Genomic DNA, 18,876 nt, shown 5'->3' with positions numbered 1-18,876 from the left:
CTCCTTCTCTTCCTCCTCTTTGTCAAGTATATTTTAAATGTCACGGAGTGGGCTTTATGGACTTTTAATGTTTTAATTCTAGTGTCATAGGAGACTCCAGGAATCTTTGTGATACAATTCACATGAATCATGGAGAATGCAGTTGAGTATTATTTAGAAAGAACGTGTTCCATTCGAGACATCTTTATAGTTTAAATAGAATAAATGAAATCCCTTCGCAAAGTCTGCCAAAAAAGAGAACAGTGTGTTCAGCCCCCTCCCTTCTGTGTGTAACTGTTGATAATTTGTGGCTAATTGTGTATATCTGTTGTCTCTTGTATACAACTGAATTCTTATTGCATGATATAGAATTGCCATTTTTGGTGGTTGTGTCTTTGAATGTTTTGAGGCATGACATAGTGAATTCAAGTGATGGTTATGAATCTTACTGTCTTTAACATTTCTCCTTCATCTTTTCTACCCTTCCCTTATTATGCATTGTTAGGACCAAGTACCACCTGCCAGGAAGATTCCTGTGCCAACCAGGGAGTGTGTATGCAGCAGTGGGAAGGCTTCACATGTGACTGCTCTATGACTTCATATTCCGGAAACCAGTGTAACGACCGTGAGTACAACTTTTTCATACCTGAGATTTTTTTTATCATAGTTAAGGGGCCAGAGGAAACTTACAAGACATTATGAGGAAGTGAGAGTCTTCTAAGAGACTAATAAGCACGTTTATCCTTCACTTGGAAAATAAAAGACTAGTGTTCTTATGGGAAGAGAAGAGATGTTTTTAAGAATACAGCGTAATTTTTATTCGTACCATTTTAAAAATTATGTTAGATTACTTATGATGAAAAATCATAATTTTCAGACGATATTTTTTCTAGGAATTTCAGTTTCCCACTAATTAAATCATATAAGTAGTAATTTGGAGACTTTCCCGTTTGCGGTAACTAGTAGTTAGAGGCTATTTAAGGAATGTAACTTTTTCCCAAAAAGCTTGAATTTAGAGAATTTCTTAGGCCTTCCAAATGATGAAAACATTCAGAGTTTATAGTTATCTTTTCCAATTAGGAATGTTTTAATAGTCTGAGTAATCTTTCCAGTGTAAAGAATTCCCCTCTTGCTAAAAGTTTTTGTTCATATCTAATATACATAATAGTATGTATATTATAATATATATGTATATGGACAGATACAGCAGTTTGTTATATATACATTTTATTAATATATATGTATATGGGCATATACAGCCAGTTTGTTATATATACATTTTATTTTGTGTCTATACATATATGTGTGTACTTGTTCATTATGGGAGAGAGCCAATGACTGTTTAGTCCCCTAGTAAAGTTTAGACCTGGAAGCTGACTTAGTCTAGGAGATTGATTCCTTGAACATGAACATAGCCTTGATGGTCTAGAGTGTTCAAGTTCTGTGGGAATCTATAATATATACTCTATGTCCATCGTATGCTATTTTTCTAATTCGGGAATTCTTAAACATGAGAAAATTCTGGAAATTTCTGGTTACCTATTGCAGACAGATTTTTTTTAAGTGCTTACTTAATGGGCCCTGACAACCTTTGAAACCTCCTTCTTGGTCTTCCTGGTAGAGTTTGTTTTGCAGTATGAACTGTCTTTTGGTCTCGTCATTTATCAAAGAGATGCAGGTTATATGGGTAAATAGCAAACTCATACTAGTCCCATGTGGAAGCAGGAATCAATTATCAATTACTTACCATCTGCAACCCATTTGTGTGACTTGAATTGATTCTTTTTTTTTTTCACCTTTTCCTGTGTGAAGTTGTCATTTGTTCTTTGCACTTTTTTCTTAGCGTTTTGTCTTATGTGCTCCATCAGTCCCTTAAGGCCAAAAAAGTGAACAATAGTGGTAGACTGGCAGTATGGCAAGAAATCTCTTTGATAATCTTGATCTAAATATAAGCATATGATTCTATCTCTATAATACAAAGCATATACTCTCTACAGAGAATTTTGGCACAAGATTGCTTTCTCCTTGTATTTCGTGCTGCTGAATGTCACATTTTTGTGCTTGTTATTGGAAATATTCCATGCTGAACATGAAGTTTTGGATTAATATGACCACCTGGGGTGTTGTGCAATGTTTCTTTTTACCCCCCTATAGTTTGTTTGAAAAAGATAGTCTCCCCTCTCCCCCAACGGTGGCAAATGCTTCTTTATCCTCACAAGTTTATTCCAAATTCCACAAACAACCACACCTAGTAGACAGTGGTCAGGAGATAGCACCAAGGACCTACAGAAAGGTAAGTTCTTCTATTATGAATGTGCACAGGTGTCAGAGGTAGGTGTTTTTTTCTCTCATTGACATCTTCCTTTTGACACTCAAGTGTTGTTTTCTGCTAAAAGCAAAAATAAATACTTTCTGTATTTCTGTTACTATTTATGATTCCTCTGAAAGAAGATTGATTCTCAGTCCCAAATGAGAACTGTTGCATTTTCTGTCATGAGCAATGGCTTCTATGCAGTGAAGCACTCACTAGAATTGCTCTTGGGAAAGGTCAACATTCTTTCGTGGCAGCAGATTCAAGACCTTCAAAAATATTGTGAAGAAATACACACTTTTAGGGTTTTATTAAGTAAATAATACAGTTAAATGTTTGGTTATATAAAAAAAAAAGAAGAAGAAGAAAACATAAGCACTTCCACTCCCTATTTGGAAAGTAGACCACAATTTCTGTGATTGTATGAGTATGTGAAAATGTGACCATATATTCGATTGTGAGTTATATAAAGTTTAGATAAATAGTATATAACTATAAAGTTCAGATATAAAATTTTACATAATTATACCAAGCATATCAAAAGTGTGTTGCTTACAATTGTTATAGTGTCTGTCACTGTATCTAATGTTTATACTTTAAAATGTTGGGATGGTCAGGAAGGGCTCAGATTAGTACCAGGAATTTTGCTCCATGACTTGAAGGCCAGCCACATGTGCTAGGTGAGAAGGAAGCTCAGATAGAGAAGAGAGCACCAAATAAAGGGTGTTGTGAAGACCCTCCCAGGGTGGGAGAGACATGCTAAAAGTGGTCTATAGACCAAACATGACTGCCACTCAATGCCTCTCTGGCAAAACACAGTACCCAAAAGAAGAGAGAGAGAACAGGGAGGAATGCCCTGCCACAGCGGCAGGGTGGGACGGGGGGGGGGGGGGAGGATGGGGGGTCGGAGGGATGATAGGACCCGTGGTGGGGGAGGATGGGCACTGGTGGAGGGATGGGTACTTGATCATTGTATAACTGAAACCCAAGCACAAAAATTTGTGAGTCTATAAGTAAAAAAAAAAAAATTAAAAAAAAATAAATAAAATACAATTGTTGATAGGAAAAAAAAATAAAAAAATAAAATGTTGGGATGGGTTTTTTTCCTTAGGAGCTAGCTTTAGAGAAAGTCCTGTATCTAGTAAATTAGCCTCAGTGTTTTACAGCATAGATAATTATTTTCTGTGTGATCTTGACCTATAGAGTTATAATTTGATACCTCATCAAAAAGCCTTCAAAAATAAGAAATCTATCTGATATTGCTTTTAATTTTTTAATTATTATTTTGCTTTTTGGAACACATGAGGAGGTGCTCAGGGCTTACTCTTGGCTCTGCATTTAGGGATCACTCTCAGAAGTGCTGGGGAGTTATATGATGCTGGGCATTAATCCCGGGTTGGGCTATTCAAGGCAAGCATCCTATCTGCTCTACTACCTTTCTGGCACAGTCTATCTGATACTCTACGTGTTTATTTACATTACCTACTCTTGATAGCTTAGCTTTCACCAGTAGCAGGCTGTTAACTCTTAGCGTCATCAGCAAAGTTGAAAAGGATTAATCATTTCTTCTTCTTTTCAAATTATTTTATTATAATTTGGGCAACATGGATACAAATTGTGTTAGTGTTGTGGTATTGTTGTTCAGTGTTACTCTCCTGATTATTATTGGCAAAAGCTGTATAGAAATTTCCAATGGATTAAGTAAGTAAATAGAATAGTAAGAGGGATGAAGTAAGAGAAGCGCAGAAAAAAGCAAAAGTGGAATTTTAAATGGAAGAGCTCAGAAAGCATTAATACTTGCTTTAGTTGCATGCAGGCTACAGGTGACCACCTTTGACCTAAATTTTAGTGTTAGGATTATTGAGTCTCATCAAGGAAATTTATGCTTTACCAACTCTGGAAATGATCATATTCTTTAGAATTATTTGTGTCTCTAGGAAGTGTGTTATTTCTTAATAAGTTGCCATAAAACCATATGAATTGGTTAGAAATTCAATCTAACAACAAAATTCTGATGGGAGTTTGTTGGGGGAAGCTTTGGCCTTTCTGATTTTCTCGAGTTTAATTCTTCATAAGTTTATTTATCCATCTTAATTTATCCATGTACATATAAAAATAAAAATATATTCAGTTCAGTAGGGAGAGTTGTGTTCTTCTTATGTCAAAAGTTGTACCATGGCCCGATTTTCAAGTTTCTTAAGAAAAGCATACATTTTAGAGTGCTTTTCATTTTGTCAAAGGCTATTGTTTCTGTCATTTATGATACTTCTTTACTGCTAGCTGCTTGAATTTTGTCAGTTAACAACTTTTAAGTGTTGTCACATAAATTTGGCCTCCATCGTTAGTTTACACTTAAACTCGTATTTTGCTTATTTATTTAGAAGTTTTGAGAATTGAACCCAGTATCTTACACATTTAAGTCACATGACTCCCTGGTCAGTAGTTTACATTTATTTGTTTGTTTGGGAGTCACACTCAGCTGAGCACTTATTCCTGACTGTTCAGGGGTGACTCCTGGTGGTGCCATCATTCAAATCAGCCTTGGAAACGTGCTCATAGAAAAACTCATACTCTTATTTAGGATGAGTAGTACAAAGGTAGTTGATTTAAACTGTTGATTCCGTGCATGTGTGTGTGTGTGTATAAGAGAGAGAGTGAGAGAGGGGGGGGAGGGAGGGGGAGAGAGAGAGAATGAGAGAGATAACAATTTTTAATATTGTTGGTTAATAGAAACAGTGGTGCACTTCAGGTTTACTCCTATAAAAGCAGCAAATGTATGTCACGTATTGCTTCTGGCTATCTACTTGAATAAGAATTATTTCATTGTATTTGATAGTAAACAATAATCTTCCATTTGGAAACTAAGTATTATTAATTTATTAATTGTCTTTTTTCATTTTAAGATCTGACCTCCCAGCACTTCATTTAATGGTAAAATCAGAGCATGTTTCCTTTAAGTGACTTTAGGGCCATGTTGAAACAACAAACAAAATTACTCCAGTAGAAGTGTAGAATTCATGTACAATCCAATAAGCTGTTTCTAAGAACACATGTTATGTTCTTCAAGTTCTGAAAATTTCCAAACAGAAGGGGTGAACATCTTAACAGGTATTTTCTGTTTAATGCCAACTCACTGTCATAATGGTATGATTATATTTTGGGAACCACAAAATAAATTAAAGCTTACAAGGATTCTTATAAGAAAAAATATATCATAGGAACATAGAAATATTTTCTCTCTCACACATAAATATTTATGCATATATATGTGTATATATATGTATATATAATCATACCGGTTTTGCATTTCAACCAGTATATTAAAACAGAATTGAGGGCACTGGGTAAGATTAGAAGAATTCAGAATCCTTTGCCTATATCATGTGGAGTGCCACTTACACTGTCAGCTTACAGGTGCTGTTTATCAATCTTTTAATATCCTGTAAAAAGTTTTACAAAATCAAACTAACTTACATATTTTCCACATACCCAAAATATTGTTATTTTGTTAAACTTTTTAAAATACAGATTTAAAAGATATCACATATATCCTTTCACCAGAAATCAATATTTTAGCCAGCCCTTGGTAATTGTTATGGCTTGTGTATAATTCTGAGACTGTATTATTTCTTTTGTGTTCTAAAGTGTGAATGTGGCACATGACTTCTTAACAAGAAGATCCTGGGTGTGGAAATTAGGTGTTTGTCGTGACTTTATGGGATAAAGAGTGGGTGCCATGTGTGGGTCTTCAGTCCACTCTCAGCACCCAACTACCTGTGTTATGTTACTAGTCAGACATTGTGGGCTACTTGTTGGAGAAATTGCTTGGTTCACACTGGCACATGATAATAGATGTTCTTTTCTTGCAACAAATCAATAGCGAGCAGCTGTGGATCATGCAGACAGTGGAGTGTGAAGTGCCTTTTCAGACAGTTTTCTGCTGGAGTGGCTGTTAAGCAGCACTGTTGGTTATTGATTGGCCTTTTGCTTTTTATTTATTGTGTGGGTTTATTTATTTTTTTTAATGTAGGTTGGTGTATTGATCAAATCTGTTAAAAACACATTTTCCATTCAGGTTTTAGGGGGAAAAAAAGCAATGTATGCATTACTTAGTGGATAAACAAGAGGATGGATATGTGCATGCTTTGCTCCACGTATGTACCCTGGGATTTTGTTATATACTTGTGTTGTTACTTGTATAGCAATAATTACCAATCTGATTATAATATGTCCATCTATTTGTGATGTTTTCCTTTCCATCTCCACGTCCAGAAAATAAGTAATTTTGAGAAATAAGGTATTTGAAAAAAATTCACCATGAAGATAATTGTTTGCCATTTCAAATACACTTTGTCACTTATTCAGTCACTCATCAATCATTCATTCCTTATTTGAAACTATATTCATGAATGAGATAAAGTCCTGTTCTTAAAGATAGTGGAGTCTAATGGGAACATATGCATATGAAAATGCTTCATTAGGAATATAAAGAGTTATAGTGAGGGAACATAAAGTAGCATAGTGTCAGCATTCTATCCAGAAAAACTGTTGCTACTAGTAAAGTTTTCATTGACAAATGAGTCTTTAAAATTTTGCAAGTATTTCCCAAGTAAGTGTAATGTGAAAGTAGGCTAGAGAAGATTTAAAGCAGTCCAGAAAGCAGAAAATAATATGCTTTATTCACTGCCAGTGAATGCCAGGCTATCTTTCAGTCTATAATCTAAGCAATTACATTGTTAAGATCATATACTATTTGAAACTGTGATTTGTGGGGTTGGAAGGGTAGCATAGTAGGTATACTTGTCTAGCACAAACCAACTCTGGTCCAGTCCTCTGCATCCCATACAGTACCCTGAGCACTGCCAGGATTAGTTCCTTAGTGCAAAGCCAGGAATAACCCCTGAGCATCGACAGGTGTGGCTTACCCCCCCCCCCCAAACAAAAATAAGTGACTTACTTTTTCTTGTTCCACTCTGTATGATACACATTTATGAAGGTTAAAAAAAGTTTTCATAGTTCCTCATTTCCTTTAGAGAATATGTATTTTGGGACTCAGTTCACTGGGGAGGAATCTCTTACTTTGCATCCATCACTGCTTCTTAGATGTCAGGTCTAATAGGGTCAAACTTTAAAAAAAATGTCATTTAGGTGACTGGGGAGATAGCTTAGTGGGTAACGTGCTTGCATTCAACTGACCCAGGTTTTATCCTCTGCACCCTTTATGGTTCCCTGAGCATAGCTTGGAGAGATCTCTGAGTATAGATACAGGGTGAACCCTGAACACTTCTGGATATGGTCCCCAAACAAAAACAGATTTATTTGAACTATTGTTATGCATTCACCTTGAAAATTTACTTATTAATAAAAATTTGTATAAGATATAATGTATATAACATATCGCATAAAAATTGTAAACGATTTTATAACATAGTCATTATGTCACTTGACTTTACTATCAAAATTCTTTAAATAGCAACCCTAACTGAATATTATGAAATTGGGCTAGTAACAGATATATAGCTAATGAGTATGATAAGTACCTAAAAACTTAGATATAGTGATGGTTTTCATTATAACTAATGATATTTGACATTTTTCAAGTCCTTATTAAATTCCTGAAAATCTGCCAGGACCTTTATGAATTTGTCAGCTCTTTAACCATCCCATCAGTACAAAATACTGATACCCTTGTCCTAATTTTGGTAATGAGAAAACTGAGGTCAGAGAGTTAGAAAGAAGGTCATTGAGGACTTGGATAGAGTTTGAGTTTACATGAAACTCGAGCTTGCCTGAAAAGCTCTCTTCTTGGTCCTTATCTAATTGTTGCTACTTAGTTATTATCAAAAATAAGTACAACTTCATGTCTGTACTACTTACTGTGCTAGAGAGTTCAAAGTTCCATATGGGCAAGTCTTTGAGACAACCAACTTATCTAAGATATATGGAAGAAAAAGGTAAGTTCTGTTTTCTTGGGTATTAATTATATCATATTCTGTAATTCTGAATACTTTAAAGCAGTAAATTCTCAACCTCAGATTTAATGACCGATACTGGCCTGCAGGTGTTGAAAACCACTGCTTTTGATCTTTCTATCTTCTTACTTAGGTGAGACTATTTTGATGTAGAATTCTAGTCACAGTATCTTATCCATATACCCACATTTTCCAAATACATACATTTCAAATCTCTGTCAACATAGATCTTATGGTTTCCCTTCCCTCCACATAACTATAATGCCAATATATGTCACATAAGATTAGATCGTTGATATGGGGTGGATGATCTGTGGCAAAATCTTGTCTCTGTCAAGATTAATAGTTTAACAGCTGTGTTACCTTGAACATGTTAATAAATTTCTTTGTGTCTCTAAAATGTGAATATTTATTGGTTCTATCTCATAGAAATCTTATAAAGATAAATTAAATTCATAATTGTGAAGCTTATAATATTCCAAGTACCAGAACCTGCAGAGTTATTGACCACTGATGCAAGTTTCAAAGAAAAACTGAAAATATGGCATGCACAAATATCATTTCCCCAAAGTGAGAAACCAACTCTGATAAATCTAGATGAATGTGTACCAAAGGGAAACAACAGAATGATAAAGGCATAAACAGCAACGTGCAAAAGAAGACTTAAAGAGTTACAGGCATTTATTTAGAACAAAAATTGAAATATAGGGTTAGGTTTTTCAAAACACTTGGGAAAGGTTCACAGAACCAAAAGCCTTAACCTTTGGTGTTACCTTTCTATCAAATATAAATACTATCTCACAATTTGTGTACCAATTAGTTGTAAGTATCTATGGCCAACACAATTTTGCCTTTCCACAGAATTAAATGTATTTTGGTGTATGTGTTAAATAAGCAATGTCCTTATATGGCGTCAAAGGACATATGGCTTTATCCTATACTTTAATTTTTGGATAATACTTTTTATTATGCTCTCTGCAATTTCAGGTCTTTTATTATTTTGACTATGTCTTACATGATCATCTATTTATCCACTAATTTTTGTGCCAGTCATGGTGCTAAAATTTTTAAATTTTGTCATTTGAACAAATTACATTTACAGTAAGTTTGGTAATTTAAAACTTGTTACAGTTTTGCCATGCAGGCAACTTAAACTTAAAACTAGAAAATAAATATTATCCTAATTTTAGAGATGAAGAAACCAAGATACATTGAAACCAAGTGAAAGTCTCAAAATCTAAAATCTATAACATATAGGGAAAAATATTCAGTGCTAAAGTTAACTACAAATCTTGGACTGTTGGATTCCTTCTGAGTAATTCAAGGAAAACTTCTTATGAAAACTCATCAGAAGAGATAAGGATTTAAGTTTAATGTAGTTGCAGCACTTAGCTACTTTGATTGCTTTGGTTATACTGTCATTTCTAATTTACACATTCAATGGGAGGAGCACATTTTTTAAATTTCATTTTATGTATGGGCTTCTTAATGAAATAATCTGCTCAGACAACAGAATTAAGAAGGTCCATGATACCAGTGCCATGTGACAGATTAAGTAGGTTAAAGCAGGCAGGGACTAAATTCAGAGCAGTGAAAGAGAATGGGAAGAACAATCTTTTACGATAGTCAGCAAGAGCCAGAATGTAAGACAACTCCAAAAGATGTGCTCATGAGTGAGCAGAACTAAAGGTAATATCTGAAATTATTTCTTTGCATTTGCATTTTCCTCATGTGCCTGCACATATTCAATGTAGCCCAAAAAAATAGCAGGAAATGGCAGTTCCATATGGACCTTCTTAGGATGAATGTTGATTTGATGTTAACACTTTCACAGATATAAGTTTTCATTTATTACTAAACAGTAATCCATGGTAATTACACTTGCTTATCCATTTCCCTGAACTAGAAAGGGATGATTTTGGCTCTAAAATACATTCTACTGCTGCTATTTAACGTACATGCGATAGGAAACAGATTCATTAATGGCCAGGACTGTTCGCAGCTTATATTTTGCATAACCCTTTGTGAGAATGAAGTTGGACTCATACTCAGGGAAGGCATTTATTTTTACAAATCAGAGTTGATGCTTGGCCCTAAGGTTCAAGGAGAAATAGTCTTCACAAATCAGAGTCCTGTAGCTTGTCAAGGATTATTATGAGTTGCTCAAATCTGTGCCCTCACTAATTTTATTTCCACCATCTTCAGCATGTTATATTTGTCAACCCTTTTTATTGCTTATGTTTAATTATAGCCCATTTATTTCTGGTGTGCTTGGCTAGTTACTTATTGATGGTGATGGCAATAATCCACTGAGAGCCTATTGGTTCACAGGAGATAATTTTATATTACCTTGTTAGTCACAAACAGGTACAATTTTAAAGTATTTCTCAATATACACTTGTAATTTCCTACATATATTTTCATCTACATTTATTTGCATTTATATTGAAGGTAAAGAACATAAACTACTTTATATTCTTTTGTAAAATAGAACTATTAGATATAATTTGGTTCCATTCACTTGTTTTCTCACTTCACTGTTTTTCCCCTTTGGATGGTAGCATTTTTTGATCAAGATAGATTTTACATTGAGTTAATACACAGATATTAAGGAAATTGTGACAAGTATTCATAGTGACATGATCAACACCCCCATTAAGAGGAAGGACAGTCATTTTCTATCTGGTCACACCTGCTTTCCAAGGATGCTGTAGGTTGAATTTGTATAAGAGTATGGGAGTTTTGTATACTCTTAAATTTGTGTGTGTGATTTCTATTTTCTTTGACTATATAGCATACTTAAGAATATTAATGCCACTAAGCATTCTGCCTGCTTTGTTCTCTTTTATTGCTCAGCTTTAGTTCCTCAGCTAAAGAATTCTGGTCAACATCTAGGGCCTAACTTTTTCTGTTAACACAGTAAACTGGGCCAATCTTAGGATGCATCTCTTTTGTCTTCTTCCTCCCAACAATCACTCGATTACTTTGCTTGCTCTCCACTGTCTTTCAAACCATTATTTCAAAGGTGTTTTTCTCTTGGTTGTTCCAGCATGATCTTAGATTTAGTATCGGTTACTCTGCATAACCTGGAAGTAGACATAAACCTGATTGTTTTCACCTGACTTCATTTTTATACCTCTATATGGAGAGGGCATAAGATGGCAAAATGGTGCCAATGCTGATTGAACCCCTAGCATTCTCCTGAACCCGACTCACTATGTTGTTCTGGGTGACGTGCAGCTCAGCACACGGGGCGTGGAGTTCCACGTGTGATCCCCGCTGGAGCTCTGTGTGTGGTTCCTGCTGGACATTGCCAGCGGCTTTGTGGGATTGGGACGGAGTGGTGTTGGTGGGGCGAGGAAAGATCTTCGTGGCAGCTGCCCTGAAGATCATCACCACCCGCCCCGGCTGGGCCCAGTCAAGGCACCATCGAGTGCGGAGCAGTGACATTGGACAGCGCAGTGACTTGTCCACTGCAGGATGCTGTCCGTCAACCACCGAGTGACTTGGGACGACCTGGCAGAGACCCTGTACGATGGGATCTGGCTCTTCCAGGTGTTCGACAGCCTCGGGGCGCACTCCATCCACCTCAAGGAGATCAACCTGAGGCCGCAGATGCCCCAGGTTCTGCCTGAAGACGCAGGCAGGTGCATGTTGTCAGTGTACAAATTGTTACAGAAGCTGCACCACTACAGGCCGGAAACCACTACAAGCCCGACACTATGTGAGATCCGCCAGCTGCTGTTTCAGCGGCTGGTGGGCAAGATTGTGCAAGACTTCAAGACCAGCCTAATGGAGTACTATGTAGCTGTTAGAAAAGATGAAGTCATAAAATTTACATGCAAGTGGTACTACATGAAAAGTATCATGTTAAGCGACATGTGTCAGAAGGAGAGGGATAGAACCAGGAAGATTGTATTCATCTGGGGAACATAAAGTAACAAAATAGGAGACTAACACCCAAGAGTGGTGGAGATTAGTACAGGTGGTTTGTTCCATGGCTTGGCGGCCAGCCACACATGCTAGGGGAAAAAGCAGCTCAGATAGAGAAGGGGGCACCAAATAAAGGGTGTTGGGAGGATCCTCCCAGGATGGGAGAAGCATGCTGAAAGTAGACTATAGACCAAACATGATTGCCACAAAATGCCTCTTTTGCAAACCACAACACCCAAAAGGAGAGAGAGAAAACAAAAGGGAATGCCCTGCCACAGAGGCAGGGGGACATGGGGGGTGGGGGTGGAACCTGTTTTGGTGGAAGATGAGCACTGGTGGAGGGATGGGTATTTGATCATTGTATAATTGAAATACAAGCACAAAAATTTGTAAGTCTACAACTGTACCTCATGGTGTTTCACTAATAAAAATTAAAAAAAAAAAAAGACCAACCTGTGCTCCCGGAGCTCAGCTGTCAGGGCGCTGCAGGAGGCATGTGAGGCCTACGTGGTGGGGCTCTTCGAGGACACCAACCTCTGAGCCTTCCCCTCCAAGTGCATCACCATTGCGCCCAAGGACATCCAGCTGGCGTGCCACATCTGCGGAGAGAGAGCATAAAGTTTATGATGCTAAAATATCAGGGCTGGGACAAATGGAGTTGCTACTGGAGCCCATTCGAGTAATTGATGATTAACGGGATGACAGTGACAGTGACAGTGATGGAGAGGGAACACGTTGAGGGAGTAGGTTGGCAGTGTGACACAGAATGCGGTGTGCTTTAAATTACATGTCCTGGTTTTGGAGGGATGGTGTACCAGTTCAGGCATTTGTCTTGCAGTGGCCAACTTGAGTTCAATCCCTGACAGCACATATGTTCCCTTGATTCCATCAGGAGTGATCCCTAAATTCAGCATCAGGAATGAGCCCTTAGCACCCCCAATAAAAAACAAAATATTAAGGATACATGTCCATATAATTTGAGGTTTTGCATTATCCTAAAATAGCTCTGGCACTGTGTCTATTTTATAATTTTTCCCATGATGAAAGACACAGATATCCTTAAAGTACCGTTAGAGGAGTCACACAGTCAAAAAAATTTCTGCAGTTAAAGAAGCTGCACAATACTAATTAAATACCTGCAAATATATATATCTAGCATTTCCTAATTTCCATTTCTGTTATTAGTCTGCATTACTTTCCCCTCCACTCTCTCTGATAACACTTGATTAAGCTCAGTGGGTCCAGGGATTGATTTGGTTTGTGCAGCTACCATTCTTATTTTCTTATCCTAGAATTATAGTTTGTTTCCTCACCTGATTTTTTTTTATCTTGTGGATCTATGCCTGACTGATCTGTCTCTTTGCCAAATGAAATTAACAAGTGTTTTCAAACAAAATAAAATGAGTAATTGCAGGGAGGTGGAGGGATTTTTTGCTATGGGGTGTTTTATTCATTGACTAACCTTATTTTGATCTTTAGACACTGTTGTGCACTTATTATTTTGAGAAATTTCTATAAAATGAAGAGATTTTATATTTTTAAGACACTTAATTTTTCATTAATTTTTTCATTAAAATTATATAATCTCTCTGTTGAAAATACATACAACGTCAAGGCAATAAACACCTATGTAAATGTATCTGTTATTTGTTTCAGAGTATCTATGACTAAAAATTAATAATAGGTGTCCACATATTTTTGTTGAGTGTATAAGACTTGCATATTTTCAAAGATGGAGTGGTTTTCGTGTTTTTTTCATGAAACAAGTATCATTTCTACCAGTGTAGGAATTTTCTTGCCAGAAGGAATGCATCACAATATACAGTTTTCTTCTTTAGTGAAAAAAATGGAAACGTCTAGATCCTCTCTCTCTCTCTCTCTCTCTCTCTCTCTATCTCTCTCTCTCTCATCTGTATTCTTTCTTGCCAAAATCTCCAGAATTTCTGAACTGTCGTGTAAGGATTCAGTTACACACAGGTAAAATTGTTTTGTAATAGATTGTAGTGAAGGAGTAAAAGCCTTATTATGTATATGGGGAAGGAGTCTCAAAGACCCTAGATTTTTGCTATTGCATCCACTAACTTATTGAACATAAAGACATTTCTTGAAATAGTTTAGTACTCTAGAAAAAGTAGAACGTTTCTATCTTAACATCATTCCTCAATTTCTGCTGAACTTCAAGTTGACCAAAACTTCTAGATGTACTCTATACAGAAAATTGTAAAACACAGAGACTTCTTGAATTTTATATATTCCTGGAATGCTTGCAACAACTCAATTGTTTTGATAGAATAGGAAACAATAGCATTTGACTTTGGGCACTGTGTCCTGAGAAGTGTTTTTTTTTTCAATCTGCCCTTGACTAGGTCTACAATTGCAATTTTACCCAGTCACCACTATATGAGTTAAGCCAACTACTTGTTTACATAAGTAAAAATGTGTACGTATGTGCATATTATAAAGAAACACAAATTTCCTTTAAGGTCCTGTTGTTATGAATCATTTTTCTCTTCAATATCCTAGCTTTCTGTGTTTTACAGAGTCGTGTATGAACTTTTAGTGGCATTTCAGCTAACTGGAAGGTTGTATATCTCAATAATTACAAAGGTGATGTGTCAGCCTGCACCACAGATCATTTATCTATCTGCTTTTGAAGATATTGGAGGATATTTGGTAGAAAATTTATTTTATTGGAAAACTCAATATTGGGGTGTAATGATATCTTTGAAAAAAGTTTAGGTAGAGAAGGATCATATGGGATTTATTTATTCTTAAGAATAATATTTCTTCCTCCTCTCCCTACCTAAAATTCCCACGCACCACCGTCATGCTGGCATTCAAGTGTATCATCTAGTTATAGCTCACATCAGTGCTCTAGCACCAGGGGTCTTGGAAAAGGGCCTGAAATTTTATACACATGTCATCACACATGCCCACTTCCTACCCCCCACCAGCCCCTGAAAAATTCTGATTCAGAGCCAACTTGAAAGAAGATATTAAAACAAGTGAGTTTATCCAAACAAATTCTTAAGTGTTTGGTAGATACTGTATTCCAATCCCAACAGTAAACCACATGTGTTTGCAACATCCAACTTATTTAATTTGCATGTGGATTAATTTAGCGTGGTTTCCTATTATATAAAGTTTAATGAACAATAAACACAGCTATAACCAAATCTCACAGCTATTTCCCAGTGTGGGGTATCATTTTGCATTTAGTTCTATTTGGTTTCCTAGGTAATATTTGAATGTCACTAAATTTTCTCAAGCTGCAAGTCTTATCACATGGCATTTGGTGGATGTCTGGGTGGCATATTCTTCATAGAGCAAGGCAGGAGGGGGTATGATTTGGGAACTCTGTTGAATCCATGGTAAGGTAAACCATCTAGACAACACAGAATATGTTTTTTTTTAATAAAAAGAGATTATTTCTTCTGTGTCTTGAGAGTCATTGGGATTCCCGTTGTTGGTTTACTTCCGTGTGTGTGTGTGTGTGTGTGTGTGTGTGTATGTGTGTGTGTGTGTGTGTGACACCTGGCGATGCACAGGGGTTACTCCTGGTTTTGCACTCAGGAATTACTCTTGGGGTGCTCAAGGTGGGACCTTATGGGATGCTGGGAATTGAATCCAGCTTGGCCACGTGTAAGGCAAATACCCTACCCACTGTACTATCACTCCAGCCCTGGTTCACTTCCTTTTAATTTTGAAGTCTGCGCTGTAAGCCATCTCCAATATAACCTTCTTCAGTTCCTCTTTGGTCTTACCACTTCTCTTATCATGAGCCTTCACTGACTCCTTCCTGTTATAGTTGACACTTTGCACACATGCAGTTTTCAAAACCTTTATTCTGTCTCTTGAATTCCCATTTCTTGTCATAATCGCAGCTTACATGACCTCTAAGAAGGTCAATGATCTACAGTCCTCTCATATTGGATGATCATTTTGCCTACTTGCTCATACAGCTCTAATTCTGCTCTTCTTGTAGACTTCCCTCCTTTTGACCTGGCTTTTCAAATCTTATACACAACTTTAGAGTTCAGTCAGAATCTCAATTAGTAGAATTGAATCTTCTCTGGCTACTATTGCTTTCTTCTCCAAAACTCCACTTGCCTTTATAATCAAAACAACACTGCTTAGTATCTGAAGAGGGATTGGTATTTACTTTAGAGTGGAACATGGGACAGAATCCTGACTTGGTTCTTTTCTTAGTAGGTGTTTTTGTCTGTTTGTTTTTTGGAAATGAATGCAACTTTGTAATATGTAGCTTGCAAAAGTTTCAATGTTGGTAATATGATTAGAAACTTGATCACTTGACACTTGACATCCCATTACTCATTGATTTGCTCAAGCAGGCACCAGTAACATCTCCATTCGTCCCTGTCCTGTGCTAGGATTAGAAACAGCGGACCTAAAACAGAAATGAAGGATTTAGGAATTACCCTGTTTTTTGGTTTGTTTTGCTTTGTTTTCAGGATTTCTGGTTGCCATTTAAGTTAAAAATAAAATATCAGGCAGAGGATGGATCAAGGGCTGGAGCACATGTTTTGAAGGGCAGAACCTTAGGGTTCAACTTTGGGGTTCAATCCCCATAAATCTGAGTGTGTTGCTGAGTGATTCTAACCACTCAAATTATAGTATACCCTGAGAAAAAAATGAAACAAACATAAAAAGAAACCACTTATTAAAGAAAATTATGTTTAAAATATGAAACAATAATTAAAAATAGATTGATGGCCATGTTTGCTATCTATTCACTGAGCAGAATCTACTTGCCTATTTATCTGGTGACTATTCTTGTTTTTGAAGTAGAGATTAATTATGTCCTGCATGAATTTAAGTGGTTGGATTACTGTGATTACATCATACAGTAGATGTGTATATTCTAATTCTAGATTTAAACATATTCCTCATTTTGGATCAGTATAAATCAACCAGGTCTTACATTTTGTAAGACCTGCTACCTATCCTATAAATATACGGGCTTTGTCCCCTATCACTTCACTTAATCACTTAATCCCCGTTATTCATCGATTTATTCGAGCGGGTGCCAGTAACGTCTCCATTCATCCTGGTTGCGTGCTAGCGTAGCCCAATGGTATCTGTTCGTTTTAGGAACATGTAGAGCCTCAAACCGATCATTTAGGGTCTTGACGAAGAAGTCTGACCATCTTATAGGTGGGCGTCCACGTGATCTTTTGATGTCTCGTGGAATCCAATCAGTAATGGCTCTAGTCCAGCGGTTGTCTGTAAACCTCATTACATGTCCAGCCCATCTGATTTTTGATGTCTTGGCAAATGAGACAGCGTCCCTGATTCTTGAGCGTTGACGAAGATCAGAACTCCGGATTCTATCTCTCATTTGAGTGAATCGTGATATTCCAAGCATAGTTCTTTCGATTCCTCTTTGAGAGACCCGAATAGTGTTCTCATCCTGTTTTCGTAGGGTCCAGGTCTCTGAGGCATATGTTAATGCAGGAAGAATAGTGGAATCAAAGAGATGTGCTCGTAGTTGGAGGTTCTTTGTCCTTTTAGTTATTTCTTCAATGCTCTTGAAGGCATTCCAAGCCGCTCTCTTCCTCCTGCGTAACTCAGGTGCCAGGTCATTCATCATGTTGATTTCTCGACCTAAGTATATATAACTGTTGCATTCGGAGATGGTGGTTCCGTTGAGAGCGAATGGAGCGTCAGGAACAAGGCTGTTTCTCATAAACATTGTCTTCGTAAGATTCAGCTGTAGTCCGACCTTTCCACACTCACGGTCAAAGTCCGCAAGCATTTGTGCCGCTTGGCTGATGTTTGGTGTTATTAGAACGATGTCATCAGCAAAGCGGAGGTGGTGTAGTTGCCGACCATCTATCTTCACTCCCATGTTTTCCCATTCTAGTCGTCGCATGATGTTCTCGAGGGTGGCACTGAAGAGTTTTGGTGAAATGGTATCACCCTGCCGAACCCCTCTCTTGATATGGATGATTATTTCTTTGTAGAATGGTGAGATCTTGGTAGTGAATCCGCAATAGAGCTCACGAAGGATCCTGATGTATTGAGTTTGTACGCCCTGATTGGCTAGGGCTTCCATGACCGCTTCCGTCTCAACAGAATCAAAGGCCTTCTTTAAATCAATGAACGTTAGACAGAGCGGCATCTTGAACTCCCGAGATACCTCAATGAGCTTGGTTATTGTGTGGATATGGTCGATGGTACTGAATCCTTTTCGGAATCCAGCTTGTTCACATGGTTGTCCTTCATCTAGTGTTCTGCTAATCCTATTTGTCCCCTATATTTGGTGGAATTTTTGTTTTGCTTTGTTTTGTTTTCTTTTGTTGTTTCAAAGCAGTACTTATCAGACTTCCAAGAATACAATGAAGAACTTTGGTACCTTTATAATCTCATATCTTATATTGGGTCCTTTCCTGGAATACAAAAAAATTACTGATCAGTGAATCTTTTTTTACTAGAGAATAAGATAGACTCTTTGTTAAGCTTTCAATCTAACCAGATGCCTCAATATATTGAGATTCCTTAACCTTGCAGATATTAATTCCTCTTTAAATCTACTAATTTACTATTTATAGTAGGTCATATGTAGTGATGCTGGTAGACCTTAAATTTAATCATGAGACCAAGAACTCATAACCTCATAGACAGACTCTTGTTTTCCTTTTGAAAGGAATAGGGGGCCAT

The 18,876-nt window shown here is 36.9% G+C and overlaps 1 protein-coding gene across 19 annotated transcripts in view; it reads left to right on the top strand.

Annotated features, from left to right (window-relative positions):
- The window catches only part of NRXN3 (neurexin 3), a 1,716,647-nt gene that overhangs the window by 819,784 nt on the left and 877,987 nt on the right, over positions 1 to 18,876 (top strand). For all 19 annotated transcript variants that reach the window (XM_056134049.1, XM_056134032.1, XM_056134029.1 and 16 more), the window contains one exon: positions 485 to 604. In XM_056134049.1, the coding sequence (XP_055990024.1) occupies positions 485 to 604 (120 nt within the window). The remainder of the gene's footprint in view (positions 1 to 484; positions 605 to 18,876) is intronic.

The sequence above is a fragment of the Sorex fumeus genome, unplaced genomic scaffold (genome assembly GCF_029834395.1).
Source record: "Sorex fumeus unplaced genomic scaffold, SorFum_2.1 ptg000098l, whole genome shotgun sequence".
Taxonomy (NCBI): Eukaryota; Metazoa; Chordata; class Mammalia; order Eulipotyphla; family Soricidae; genus Sorex; species Sorex fumeus.
This window is presented reverse-complemented; position numbering and strand designations above follow the sequence as displayed.